Genomic DNA, 14991 nt, shown 5'->3' on the forward strand with positions numbered 1-14991 from the left:
GTTTACTAATCACGCAGACTTCAGGGAGGTAACAAGTTGTTTTCCAAATGCAGCTCATTTTGTATCTATCCTCTGAAAATGGCTTCTAACCAAGGAAGTGGTAACAGTGGAAAGTTCAATCTGCACCTGTGTGAATAATGAGGAATTAAAAAAAAAATGCTGGAGTCATCTCCATTTATGAAATAAATGTTTATTTTTATGAAACAATTTAATAGATGACAGCATTAATTTAAAAAAATATCTACAGCAAGGTGTTTTAATATTCAACGTTTTTAGAATGGGCCTCACAGAAGGGATGCATGAATCATTGGAAATTTTTGGCGTGTTCCAAGGTTAATCAGATTCTAAAAGAAGTATTTGATTCCCCAGTCTTACCATCAAAAAAAAAAAAAAAGTGAAATGTACTGCTTAAAAAAAAAGAAAATTAACTCATATCCTTTAAAATATGTCACCCTGTCCACCCCACTCCCTCCTCTGGGGAATGCAAATACTTTTGCGCGATGGTCAAATTGAGGCCCCTGGTTATTGCTGATTCTAGCATACTGATTCAAAACCTGCTACAAGAGTAATTTAGATTAAAAACAAAAACAAAAACAAAACAATAATAAGAAAGATTTTTTTCAAATTTCCCAAGGAAATGTATATATTTTGATGCACAAATTCCCTAACTTTGCAGAGTGGGCAGGAGAATCAAAGTTTGTAACCTTTCTTGACTCAGCATGTAGGCAGTGGTTACAGGCAGCATGGAGTGCAGGGTGGGGATTTAGCGCCCTCTGCTGAATGGGAGGAAATAGTCCTGTCAGGTGAAAACTGGGACCTCTTTTTAATTATTTTCCTTTATGATGGTCATCCTTGTTATTAAACTTATTCAGCCTGGGCAAAATAAATAAAAAGCACTTCCAGAGTTCTGTGTGTGTAGAAGTGGGAGCATGTATGTAGACACGTGTGTGTGTTGTCCACATATGCACCCTCTTAATGTAGGCACTGAACAGATAGATGGTCCCTAAGGAACATTACATTTTTTAAACGATATGACCCTACAAGTATGTAAGTAGCTTCTTCAAAGAACGCTTCGTGAAATAGAAACTTATAATTCATGTAACAAGTATAACAAGTGGTCAACAGTTTAACTGATCCATGCCCAAGAATTTTGGTAAGGAATTATTATAGAGTCTGGGATGTTTACAGTGAAGAGGTACTCATCGCCAGTCGTGTGAGATGCAGACTTATGCTTGAGGAGAAGCAATCAGGTAGAATTTAGGAGACAATTAGATTCTTGGTCTTCATCAGCCAAGTAGACTTGTCCTCAAACGTGTCCCCTTTGTTCTTGCTATTCCTTCTGCTTGAATCATGCTGAAACTTTCATCCCATCCACTCTGCTGAGATCCTGTCTTCCATGATCCCTCTCCAGCTTTAAGAATCTGTATTTTGGGGGCACCGGGTGGCTCAGTGGGTTAAGCGTCCGACTTCAGCTCAGGTCATGGTGTCATGGTCTGTGAGTTTGAGCCTGGCGCAGGGCTCTGTGCTGACAGCTCAGAGCCTGGAGCCTGCTTCAAAATCTGTGTCTCCCTCTCTCTCTGCCCCTCTCCCACTCACAGTCTGTGTCTCTCTCTCTCTCTCTCTCTCAAAAATAAATAAACATTTAAACAAATTTAAAAAAAGAATCTGTATTTTGAACGTAATTCACTTTAAATAAGAGAAAATACTTTTAAGAAATCTCATTTCTATTAAATGCAGGCTTCTTAACACATATTGATTTAAAACATTTTTATAACTTTATTGAGGTACAATTTCCATACCCTATGGTATCCCATTGATTTTTAGTAAATTTATGGAGTTGTGTGACCACCACCACAATCCACTTCTAGAACTTCTTCATCTCCCCTCAGATTTCCCTCCCACCTATTTGTAGTCAGTCCCCATTCCCACCCCTTCAGCCACAGGTAACCACTGCTCTGATCTCTGTCTCTGTAAGTTTTCTTTTTCTGGGAATTTCATAAATGGGTCATACAATATGTAGTCTTTGTATCTGAATTCTTTTATTTAGCATAATGGTTTTGAGATTCATCTGTACTGTCACATGTATCAATAGTATGATATTTTTAATTGCTGGATAGTATTTCATCATTTGAGTATTCTATATTTTGAGTATTCATTCACCAGCTGGTGAGCGTTTGGTTTCTAGTCTTTGGCTATTATAAATAATGCTGCCACAGACATTTGCATACAAGTCTTTGTGTGGATGTATGTTTCATTTTTCTTGGGTAGATTTCTAAGGATGGAAATCATGAATCATATGATAAGGTTTATAGTTAACTTTATGAAAAGCTGCCGTACTGCTTTCTAATGTAGCATTATTATTTTACATCCCCAGCAAGTATATATGAGAGCTTCAGTTTCTCAAAATCCTTGCCAATACTTGGTATTTTCTGTTTATTGTTATTGTTATTATTATTAATTACCATCTTAGGGGATATGTAATGGTAGCTTATTGTGGTTTTAATTTGCCTTTCCCTAATGACTAATTATATTGGGCACTTTTTTTATGTCTCCTTCGTATGTCTTTTGTGAAGATTTTCTATTCAATTCTTTCACGTATTTGAAATTGGGTTGTCTTATTATCGAATCTAGAAGTTCTATATATATTCTGGATGTAAGTCCTTTATCTGATACATGACTTGCAACTACTTATTCCAGTATGTGGTTTGTCTTTTCATTTTCTGAGTAGCATCTTTTGAAGCACAAGCCTTTAATGAAGTCCATTTGTTATTATTATTTTTGTAATGGCTTGTGCTTTTGTTGTTATACCTAAGAATTCTTCCAAGGTCAAAAAGATTGTTTCCTGTGTTTTTTTTTTTTTCTAGAAACTTCATGATTTTAGCTCTTACACTGAGGTCTGTGATCCACTTTGAGACAGTTTTTGTATACGGTTTGAGGGAAAAGCTAGACTTCAATTTTGCAATTGGCCCAACACCATTTGTTGAAGAGTATTATTTTTGCATTGAATTGTACTGACATCTTACACATACTGATTTACATTACACATATTTATTAATCTCTTCCTTAAACCCTATTAAGTAATTGATATTATCCTAGTTTCATAAATCAGTTTACAGATTCACAGACTTTAACCACTCCAGTTATTCAAGTTCTCACAGCTAGTAGTAGATGGCAGAACCAGGGTGCCCAAGTATCTGGTTCACCCAAGTACAAGATCTAGTACAAGGACCAAGTCCAAGTCCTTCCATATTACTTATTTCAACATTAAACTTTAAGCTTCCGGAGGTTACGTAGCACTTAATCTTATCTTGTCACCATAATCTAGTCCAGTACTGATTATTTGAGGGTCATGTTATGAAACACTGAGTTGACTTAAATGATACTGTGTGTGTGAAAATAACAACCTTATAATCTAAATAACATTTTCTCTCCATTCTGTTCATGCTTATCACGGACAAAACTAGACTTTCATTTTATTTTATTTTTTAGAGTTTAGTTAGTTTGAGAGAGAGAGAGTGCAAGTGGGGAGAGGCAGAGAGAGAGAGAGAGAGAGAGAGAGAGAGAGAGAATCCCAAGCAGGCTCTGTGCTGTCAGTGCAGAGCCTGACATGGAATTTGATCTGACAAACCATGAGATCATGACCTGAGCTGAATCTAGAGTTGGACACTCCACCAACTGTGCCACCCAAGTGCCCCTAGACTTTCATTTTAAAGGAGATGTTTTAAGGAAATAACTACTCAGCCTGTATTAAAAGTCATTCATTCTGCATGAACATGAATTTCATTAGGAACTTTGTTGAGTTGAGAGTGTCTGTGCTCGTATTTGACTATAAAAGAGCTTTCAGGTAACATAAAGTGGATCGCAGATAAAGACTTTCAGAAAGTGTTAGAAGCATTGGTTTGGGAGCCAGAAGGTTCTAGTCCTCACTCTGCAGAACTTGGTAAGTGATCTTGAACAAGACCTTGGATGTCTCTGCATCACAGTCCCCTCACTGGTAAAACAGTAGATGTGGACCTGGTTACCATTATAATTTCTCTCCCGTGATATGCTTTTGTTAAATGAATATCCTATAACATCCTGTTCTGCTCTGATGACATATCAGCGGCTTCTCTTATATACAGATTGCAGTGAGGATTTGTTTCACTGTCACACGGGCAAGTGCCTTAATTATAGCCTTGTGTGTGATGGATATGATGACTGTGGGGACCTGAGTGAGGAGCAGAACTGTGGTAAGTAGTATTGTTTCCCTGAAGGTTTTCATTTAAAATGACAGATGTGCATAGTCCAGAATTCGTAGCTCATTGTTTGTTCACGTGATTAGCAGCTTAACTTGCAAAATGGCTGGTTTCCTTATTGTTAGAAAGAGGAGGTTTTTCTCAATTACTCGTCTCAGTCATGTCTTATGTGTCAATGTAATATTTCTTAAAGTCACAATAACGAAGTGCTTAAGAAGTAGAGTGGAAAGATGGGTAACGGTTGTTAATATGTTAAAATTTTCTCCTTGAAAGTGTTGTATTTCTTTTTTTTAAAATTTTTTTTTCAACGTTTATTTATTTTTGGGACAGAGAGAGACAGAGCATGAACGGGGGAGGGGCAGAGAGAGAGGGAGACACAGAATCGGAAACAGGCTCCAGGCTCTGAGCCATCAGCCCAGAGCCCGACGCGGGGCTCGAACTCACGGACCGTGAGATCATGACCTGGCTGAAGTCGGACGCTTAACCGACTGCGCCACCCAGGCACCCCGAAAGTGTTGTATTTCTTTTCTGGTTAGGGCCAGTGGCCCATATTTAGACTTTGAGCTCTTGAGCAAAACTTCACAGACAGATGTATTGTTGTGTGTACATCATAGAATTTACAGTTGGGAAAGGTCTTATAGATGACGTAATCCAAACCCTCCTTTTACAGTGAGATAACTGGAGAAAACGGGGGGGGGTAGGTGGGGGATGGGGTGGAGGGCTTGAGTAGTTGGACAGGTCAATGGAGAGGACCAGGGAATATAGTTACTGTGTGAAAAAGAATGGTCGTAACCACTCAACATAATTCCTCTGAAGATAGTAGGATATCATGAAGTTTGTGCTCTTAGGGTGACTTTGCGCCTCTGTAACGGTAATAATTACAACTTTCCCTTAGACCAGTCTTTGCCCCACTTGCCCATCATTATTAGCAAGCTGAGCACGTGGTGCTTCTTCTGGTTTCTGCACATGTATCCCATCTATTGTGTCTTTCTTCTTTTCTCAGCACTTCATCTTCCATATACTATACCTTACTTTATTGCTGCAATATGACCTTTCAGATCCATGGTTGCTCCATGAGTCTGGCAACGACAGTGGTACTCTCTCAGTGGATACTCATAATTGTTCCTCGTTATTGAATCTGTTATCCACGAATCCACACACATCTGTTAAGTGGTTACTTATATTAAGGCTTTTCCACATCTCATGGTAAGGAATCCCACAGAGTCTGCTCTCTGTGAGAAGAAACTTGACTTAATTCCCTCTCTTTTTTTTCTTCAGGAATGTATAGTTTAGGGAAGAGGTTAAATCTAGGCTAAGAAGGATCATGAAAAAAATATAAATATTCTGCATTTCTTACCCAGGAGTTTTTTTTCCAATATGAATTATATATTAAGATAGTTTAATAAAAAGCCTAAGCTTAGCATCAGGAAAGATGACAGGAGATTTTTGCCTTCCCAATTTATCAGAGAGAGGTAGGTTACAATTCTTAGATACATGGTAGAGTCCTCACAAATCAAATCAGCTATCTACATTGTGAAACCCGCATCACAGGTCTGTTTATGTTAGCCAACGTAAAAATAAAAATTTTTCGTAAGGAAAGAAAACAACAACAAAACAAACACAGGAACAACCCATGGGTCCTGAGAAAGCTGCCCGGTTGTTACTCATTTGAAAAACAGACAGTGATGGTGGCCAGTGGGTCACATGCTTGGGTAGGAGGTGGCATTTTAATTGTGCCGGAGCCACCATAGAGAAAGCATTGAAGGTATCTGAACAATTGGAACAGACTCTCTTCAGCTGGAATCATGAGTCATTCAGCTCTAAGTCTTTGTCGTGCTGGTTCTCTACATCCCCCTGAGTTTTTGTTTCCTCCAGATTGTAATCCCACAAAGGAGCATCGCTGTGGAGATGGGCGCTGCATTGCAATAGAGTGGGTTTGTGACGGTGACCATGACTGTGTGGATAAGTCCGACGAGGTCAATTGCTGTAAGTGCCCTGCGGATTTCCATTTGCTGATTTTTTCCTTTCTGCCTGTTTAGACAAATATAGTGTCCAGCACTCGAAGGGAAGATCGCTGTACTTTGCTTCTAATCTATGAAGATAATAATTGAGCGGTGTGATGGCAATAACAGTGTCACGTATCTGGCTTCCACATGTGTCTCCCCAGAACTCCAAGCTTAATTTGGCTGCTCTGGCCAGGCCGGTGTCTGCTTTCTGTCTCACTGGCCACGCATCTCCTTTCTGCATCTGTAACTTTGTCAAAGAGGATGTTCTTCCCAAAGACCGGGGGACTCCTTTTCTGCAAGCTATGTTTGAGTGACTAAGCTTCCCTGAAGGAACCTCCAAACATGCTCTCAGTCACTATTTGTGGGAGAACATGGAGAGGATTGCCAGAGAGAAGAAAGCCTTCAGTGTTCCTAGGGTTACATAGAGCACATGATAATAACTACAACTTTACGGGCTGTTGTGTTTCTGGGTGAGTAGACAGTCTGGAATAGTAGAAGCTAGATGTTAAACGAGAATAGTATTGACCTGAAGGAGTTAATATGATGCATTTGGTGCATGTTCAAACCAATTAAAGTTTTTATTCCATCTTTTGCTGTCTAATAAAAATAGGCAAATGGATACATATAAGATTGAATATTTAATTTGCCTATAATTTGAGGCAAAAATAGAAATATGGGTCATATGGGTTTTATTTTGACAGAAGAAAAGCCATCTAAATTAATTAACAAATGCAATACCCAGCTTTCCCTTTCCCTGAATTGACTTGGAACTGAGTCCTTGCTGGTGGACATAGTCAAACAGAGTGGACAATATCTCGATGGATCCTGGGAAAGCAAGGACATGGTACTCAGGTCTACCGATTCTGGTGTTCAGCCTCAGTTCAAGCATATGGAGCTTTAATATTAGACAGTAACTCAGTGAAGGCTGAGGTTCCATGAATGGGTTTCTGATGCTCGAAAAGACAATAGGGATAGAATTTAGACAGCCTTCAGGAACTGGAAGGTTAGTAGCCACTAGACCATCCCTATCAAACGTCAGATGTTATAAGCAGTTTTGAAATAAGGCGTTTATTATGTGCGGGGTACTATGCAAATTCTTTCACATACGTCACTTCGTTGGCCCATTAGGTGAGATTGGAATAAAATGAAATGTTTGGGCTTTGAGTCAGAGAAGCTTGCCTTCACATTCCGGCACCAGCTTTTAACAGCCTTGTGGCTCTGAGGCGGACGCTAACCTCTCTAGACTTTAGTTTCCTTATTCTATACAAGGTTGATAATATCTACTTTGCAAGTCTGTTATGAGGATCTGAGATTAGATACATAATACTGCTAGCACAGTTATTGCCATCTGCTAAGCCTTTAATAAATTATAGCTTTTATATTTGTAATAAAGTTACTATCATCCTTAAGACAATTTCTCACCCTGCCCTTATCAAGAAAACGTTAGTTTTTAGTAAGTGCTATTTCACACGGCAAGAGAGAGCCTCAAAAGAAAACTTTCCATTCCCAAAACACGTGGAATGAAACAAATTAATGACACATTCGTTCATTTATGTGGAACATGCAGATAGAACGTTTCATTTCTTGGTAATGCCAGATAAGCGGGAATCCTATCTACGATCCGCAGACAGAAGTACAAATCAGTGCAGCGAATATTATTCTGGCCTCCGCAGCTTGTCACAGCCAGGGTCTGATGGAGTGCAGGAGCGGACAGTGTATCCCTAGCTCTTTCCAGTGTGATGGAGACGAGGACTGCAGGGACGGCTCTGACGAGGAGAACTGCGGCGACAGTAAGTGTGAGAGCATTCCTCACCCGCGGACTTTTCCCTGGGAACGGAGCAAAGAGTTGGGAGTTACCTAATGCTTATGTAGGATTTCCACATAAACAATTCCAGATTGCCCGGCTCAGCATGGCTCACAGCACTGGCTGGCCATAAAACCCTTCCTTGTGGTCAGTATAATTCCCCAGCATCTTGCACTGAACAGTCCTCCCTCAGGATAGACGGTGGAGGTTGAACACTTAGACAGCATGGGAGATTCAGTGATCTGTCTTATGGGGAAAGTCAACACGATGATCAAAGAAAAGTTGAGTCTGTAGTATTCTGTTAAATTACATTAGGTTACAATTAGGAGGAGCTGGCTTCTGAAATCAAACGTGACAGCCTCCCCGGGTGCCTCGGTGGCTCAGTTGGTTAAGCGCCCAACTCTTGATTTCCGCTGAGATTTACGATCTCGTGGTTCACAAGATTGAGCCCCATGTTGGGTTCTGTGCTGACAGTTCCAAGCCTGCTTGAGATTTTCTCTCTTTCCCTATCTCAAAAATAAATAAGTAAAAACAAACAAACAAATAAAAAATGTGATTGCCTTCTAAAATAACTATGTGCGGAGAAACAGTTTCTCTCTCTTTTTTTGTGTGCCCTGCCGTGTCATTTTATTTTCATTTATTTTTTTATTTCGAGTCGTTATTTAAATTCTAGTTAATTAACATATAGTGTAATATTGTTTTCAGGAGTAGAATTCAGTGATCGATCACAGAGAAGCAGTTCCATACCTCACATTAACAAGTAACATACTCAACTACACTTGAAAAGGGTCACTGATGTCTTCTGTGAAACTCGAAAAGAAAATCAAATAAGTTGGTTTTTAAACTGTGTCTATTTCTGTCAGAAAAGAAGAGCCCTTGACTTAAAAATCACTACATTTGTTTGTAAGTGACCTTGCCACTCACCGGCATAGCCTAGTCATTAACAATGTGGCTGCTGGATGGGATGCCTGGGTGGCTCAGTCAGTTGAGCATCTGACTCTTGATCTCAGCTCTGGGGGACTCAGGTCTTGTTCTGAGGGTCGTGAGTTCAAGCCCTGCATTGGGCTCCATTCTGGGTGTGAAGCCTACTTAAAAAAAAAAAAAAAAAAAGAATGTGGCTGTAGGTGACTTCGGGCTGGTAACTGAACTCTGTTGTGTCTCAGCCTCTGTGCCTGTAAACTCAGAGTAATACCTACTCAGAGGGCTGGCACATCGTGAACACTCAATAAACATGAGCTATTATTATCACACGACTGTTGTGTTAAAACATGTCTTGGGCTGCGTATATCACAAATTGGCCAATGAGGTTGGTCACATGTAGCTAAATTAATTTTGTCATAATGAATATTGATCCTTAGAATAACTTCAATGAAAAAGCATTCCAGGCCTAAAAAGAGGTACTTTTAATCACAGATGTAGTACCTAAGAAATCAGATAACGAGTACTTCATTTTACCAATTTTAGCATTCAGAAGCAGATTCTTTTCTAGCCATGAGTTATGATGTGCATATCAGCCAAGCACCTCCCTTTGGATCAAATTGTTCTTTCTTTCGACATAATTCATCTGTCTTTGAGACAATTTTGGATTCTTTACTATGCAATGGCAAGATTTATAAACTATTTCCTAGCATATGTGAGATGTAAGAAAGTCATGCAATACAGTGGATCAAAAGTAACATTTTTACCATCTTCATATTACTTAATCTAATGAATCTGACTTAATACATGTATATTGTGGTGCTAATATGTGGTCAACCACTGGGAATCTGGTGGCAGGCGAAATAGGTCATGGAGTCTGCAGGCCCCTGGGGAAGACTGGCATGACACAAACAATTGTGTAAGTCAGTGTCTACCATGGAGTGACATGGGCCAGGAGGGAAAGTTCAGGGAGCTTTGTGCTGTATATGGGATGCATGCGCTGGGACAGGGCCTTAGGGAAGTTTCCCTGAGGAAGAGACGTTGGAGCTAAGATGTGAGGAATGAGTGGAGCTGACTTAATGAAGTAAGGTGGGACTGGAGAAAGCACTTTGGACACGGGGATCCGCTTGTCCGAAGGTCCCAGGGAGGAGAGGAACAAGGCATATATGTAGATGCCAGGAGAAGGCCACTATGATTAGAGCCAGGAGTGAAGGGGGAAGGTGCTACTCCAGAATGTTGTCACCAGTATCCCAGGCCGGCTCTGCTAGGAAGACTGGGGAGGGAAGTAGAAGCCGCTCAGGCCTTTGGGCCCCATTCAAGATTCAGGCCTCTACAGCCCTCGGGCTCCCTTCTCAGCCCTGTTGTCTAGTCTCCCCGAAGCTCCAGTGATGCCAACCTGTGCCCTCCCCACTCCAGCCTTTGTGTCTTCTGCTTTCTGCTTGGGAAACCATTCTACCTTCTTTCTTTTATTTATTTTTTATTTTTAAATTTTTATTTATTTTTGAGAGAGAGAGAGAGAGAGCGAGCATGCGCGCAAGTGGGGGAGGGGCAGAGAGAGACAGAGACACAGAATCCGAAGCAGGCTCCAGGCTCCGAGCTGTCAGCACAGAGCCCGATATAGAGCTCAAACTCACGAATTGAACTGTGAGATCATGACCTGAGCCGAAGTCGGACGCTTAACCGACTGAGCCACCCAGGCGCCCCACCCCATTCTACCTTCTTATGCCAACTTAACCCACCTGCCTTAAAAACTCCTTTGAGAAGCTCTCTCCTTATTGTCCTGGTTTGCTTCTACTGCCTTACATATACCTTACATACACAGTGATCACACGGCTTAGCTGTGTGTGTAAGGTTCTGTTCATGGCCACATGCTTAGGCGGAGTATAAGCCATTTCACTTCTTTTATTTTTTAATGCCTCATGCCTAGCCTGTCACCTAAGCTTGTCACATAGCAGACGCTCAATATCAGCTGAAATAATGAATGCAGGTTGTCTTATTAAAATTCTTTAAGAGACTGGATGCATTGATATTAGCCTGGCTTACCTTGCAAAAGTGGTTTGACCCTGATGATATTAAAAAAAAAAAAAAAAGGAGTGGTATCTGTTTTCTTTGAAGGCTGTGATATATACTGTTGCACATTAATGGGAAGGAAGGAGTCCAATATAATAAACATTATCTGAGAATTATAGATAAGAATGATTTTATGTACACATATACTGTTATTTATACTTAAAAATGCCTTGCAAGATTTTCTAGATTCTAGATGACATATATGAAAGTAACTGACCATAATGAGCAAGAGGTAGAGAGAGAATGGGTAGTAATTTATTACCCTATCCATTTAACCTACAAATGACCAGGAAATCAATGGGAAAAGCAGTTTCCTTTCTGCAAACCTTAAGGAAAAGCCATTAGGCTGATGTTACTGCTTTCATTTCATTTGGAAACAAGAAACCCAATGCTCAGGTCATCATAGCTAGGCCAGTGATACTTTCCAAGGACATACAGAAAATATGGATAGCAGCTGCATAAGATTTGCACCATGATAAAGTATCCTTACTGTATTGGTGTTGATGCCCTATTTATTTTTAGGGAAAGCATTTTCCTTACAGGGAAGAATAGAGTTGGGTGCAAATGAGTCCTTAAAATAATATCATTTGACACTCAAAATTCCAAGATCATTATCTTGGACTTTCTCTCCAACCATCTAAATTTTATTCTGTAATCAAGTTTATTCACCCATGTAAACATAAAACACCTTTTCCCCCCGTTAAAAGTAACAACCACCTGTTTTGTAGGCTAGGTTGCCTCTTATTTCTTCATTCCTACAGAATCCTTTTTGGAGTAACAGTGTTGTATTTAGTTGCCAGGACAATTAATCCAGAAGTTACATATTTAACATGTGTTCAATATTTTTGGAGAAATTGGAAGGGAATTAAAGTTGTGTCATTCCTCCGCTCCACCAGACGTTCTTGATACTTTCTATCCCCGTGTCAGGACTTTACAGATGATGAAAGCAAATGTGCCTTTTCCCCCCCTCTGTAGGTCAGACTCCATGTCAAGAAGGCGACCAAAGATGCCTCTACAATTCCTGCCTTGATTCATGTGGCGGTAGCTCCCTTTGTGACCTGAACAACAGTCTAAATAACTGTAGTGAGTACAGCAGCTGACAAATGCGATCATCATGTCAGGATGTGCCTTTGGCTGTTTTCTTCTGAATTGACATTAAAATGTTGAAATCTGGAATCCCTCCAAGTGTGTGTGTGTGTGTGTGTGTGTACATTTATATACATATTTCTTTTTTAAAGGTTGCATGTGGTAGCGGAAAAGAAACAAAATGGTCTTAGTTAACTTAAATCAGAAACAAATGTGTCATTGTGAACGGCCTATAAATCCACCTTGCTTAATATCATTACCATTATTTTCGATTCAACATCAGCTCCTATGTATTACGTTCTTGGCTCCATCTATGGGCAGATGCTATCTTTCGTCCGTTTGAAAGCACAGCTTCAAAAATAGAAACTTTATCCAAGAAGGGAATGTGAAGTTCATCTAAACAGCCACCTAAAACCGTGGCGGGTCTGTTCTCCTAATAAGATGTATTCTCACCTTTCCGGGAACTTTGCTGGCCTGTAATGATCTTGAGGCTGTTATGTAAATTTGCTTTGGTGCCGAATGGTGGAAACAGGTGGCTTTCTCAAAAGAAGCTTTCAGGAGAGGGAACTCCTGGGGAAGAGAGAAGGGGCAGGGATTGCAGACGGCTGTATAGACTCTCGTGGGAAATTGAAAATGAATCAGAACACCCCAAAAGACTCTGATTTCTAGTAATGAACTCTTATTTGTGGGCTCCGCTTTCATATTCTGCTTTTTTCACTTTTTATAATCAACTTGTGGCCTCATCTTCAGCTTGGGGCTTGAGGTTTAGAAGCAGGTCTGTCAGCTGTTCGTTTACAAGAAAGTATAAAGGTTATCTCCCAGATGAAAGGCCGAAAAGTTCAGGTTCTAGTTTTACGCAGTGACCTTTCTGCGTCACTGTAGAGCTTATAGGGGCTGCTCCTGTACCCACAGGGATGTGAGGGAGGCAGCCAGTGAAAAACCCAGACTGAGGAGTTTTTGTTTATTTTCATGAGCACTTAATACCTGTTTGGGGAAAAGCACAATCCCCAAGCCTTTTCCATTTCCATTTCCATATGAGAGAACGGTTGAGATAGATATTAAATTTTTTTTTTTTAAATTTTTTTTTTCAACGTTTATTTATTTTTGGGACAGAGAGAGAGATAGATATTAATGTAACCATTAAGACATACTGCCATTTTCCTCACTCTAAACTGATGTAAATAAGTGTGTGTTCATATGCATGTATGTATCTGTATCTGTATCTGTATCTGTATCTGTATCTGTATGTGCTGGGTCCATTTCACGTTGCTTTATCTCCCAATCTGCTCTGGAACTTTTTCAGGATTGTTTCTTTACTACACCTTTACCTTGGTGTAAGTAATTTTAAACAATGACAGTGTCATCTCAAAGATATGTGTTTATTATTGGTTTTGGGGGTTGTCCGACATGGAATGGCACTTTGTGTTAGATTCAAAAAAAAGTTGAAAGGGCACTGTGAGCCTGTGTCAAATTTGGGCGGGGAGGAATTGAGCGTATGTTGTCCTATTTTCTCCATTTTTGAAATGTGTCAAAATATAAAATTTAAAAATATGTTACACCTGTCAAAAAGAGAAGTGGAAAGAAGGGCACTAGATAACTCTGGCTCATAGCCTACTGGTATTTATAGCGTGCAGACAATGTTCCAGGCTCTGGGATGGGCACCAGGCACTTTAATGGTGAAGAAGGGCGACATGATTTCTGCCTTCCTGGAGACAACTTTTCAGTATGGGAGAACATAGTGCCATCTTTCCACTCAGGTATACTGTGTGAGTTTTATCTTTATGGTCTTTTTTGGATGCTTATTTATTATTTTTTTGAGAGAGAGAGAGAGAGCAAGTGCGGGGGAGGAGCAGAGAGAAAAAGGGAGAGAGAGAATCCCAAGCAGGCTCTGTGCTGAAGCCTTAGTGTGAAGCCTGAGGTGGGGCTTGATCCTATGAACTGTGAGATCGTGACCAGAATTAAAATCAAGGGACGCTTAACTCACTGAGTCACCCAGGCACCCTTCTCTTCATGTTCCTTAAATACAAACAATGTCCTTAGCACTTCACGGTCTCATCAGCTTCTTCACTCACCACAAATATTCTCGCCAGCTTCTTCCATATATATTCAGCAGACATTTGATCATCCCCTCTTCTGAGTTCCAGGCACTGGGCTGGTCATTGGTCCCTCACTCCTTCTCTGTTATTAAAAATAGTTTATATCCCTAACTTCCAATTGAAAGTAAAGATGTTTTTTTTCTCATTTTTCAAAGAGCTTCATGATGTCTGTAAAGTTGGTCGAGGAGCATCTTCTCTCAGAAAACGTCATGCATTTGCATATGTGATTAGTTATTTGAAGATCTTTACCGCTAGAGAGACTATAGTTACCTAGATTCTGAGGCACAACTACACAGCACTGTCTTTCTCTAGCTCCATACTAATGGAAGTATGAGTTTGAAGAATGTGGATATTCTGTCTGATGGAGTCAGCCTGTTACTGGAGTTGCTGGGATTCTGGTTCTTTGAAGACACTTGTTCTTGCTATCCCATAATATATAACTTACTAATGGTCTCTGAAGATATACTAACTGGGACCCGGGCATCAGTATTTTTTAAATTTCCTGGTGACTCCAATAGGCAGCCAAGGTTGAGAATTATTAGCTTAGTGGTTTGTCCATGGCTAGGCTGCAAGGGTATGGGACATCCCTGAAACTGAATATAAAAAAGTCTTCATAGTTTTCAAAGTTTTCAGTGGAGAAGTCCATGGCTTATCTCAGACTCCCAGAAATACCTACAGTTAAAAAAAAACCCTAAAACCCACATCTCTGATGATATTGTTTACTGAGAGGCTTGAAGTATCACAGTATTCCCACATCCACTCACAATCCCAAACCT

The 14991-nt window shown here is 40.1% G+C and overlaps 1 protein-coding gene across 3 annotated transcripts in view; it reads left to right on the top strand.

Annotated features, from left to right (window-relative positions):
- Nucleotides 1–14991, top strand: part of CORIN (corin, serine peptidase) — a 260812-nt gene that overhangs the window by 171013 nt on the left and 74808 nt on the right. For all 3 annotated transcript variants that reach the window (XM_043572726.1, XM_043572727.1, XM_043572728.1), the window contains exons 7-10: nt 4122–4229; nt 6111–6221; nt 7915–8031; nt 12009–12116. In XM_043572726.1, coding sequence (XP_043428661.1) covers nt 4122–4229; nt 6111–6221; nt 7915–8031; nt 12009–12116 — 444 coding nt within the window. The remainder of the gene's footprint in view (nt 1–4121; nt 4230–6110; nt 6222–7914; nt 8032–12008; nt 12117–14991) is intronic.

Source organism: Prionailurus bengalensis, chromosome B1, assembly GCF_016509475.1.
Source record: "Prionailurus bengalensis isolate Pbe53 chromosome B1, Fcat_Pben_1.1_paternal_pri, whole genome shotgun sequence".
In the NCBI taxonomy this organism is placed as follows: Eukaryota; Metazoa; Chordata; class Mammalia; order Carnivora; family Felidae; genus Prionailurus; species Prionailurus bengalensis.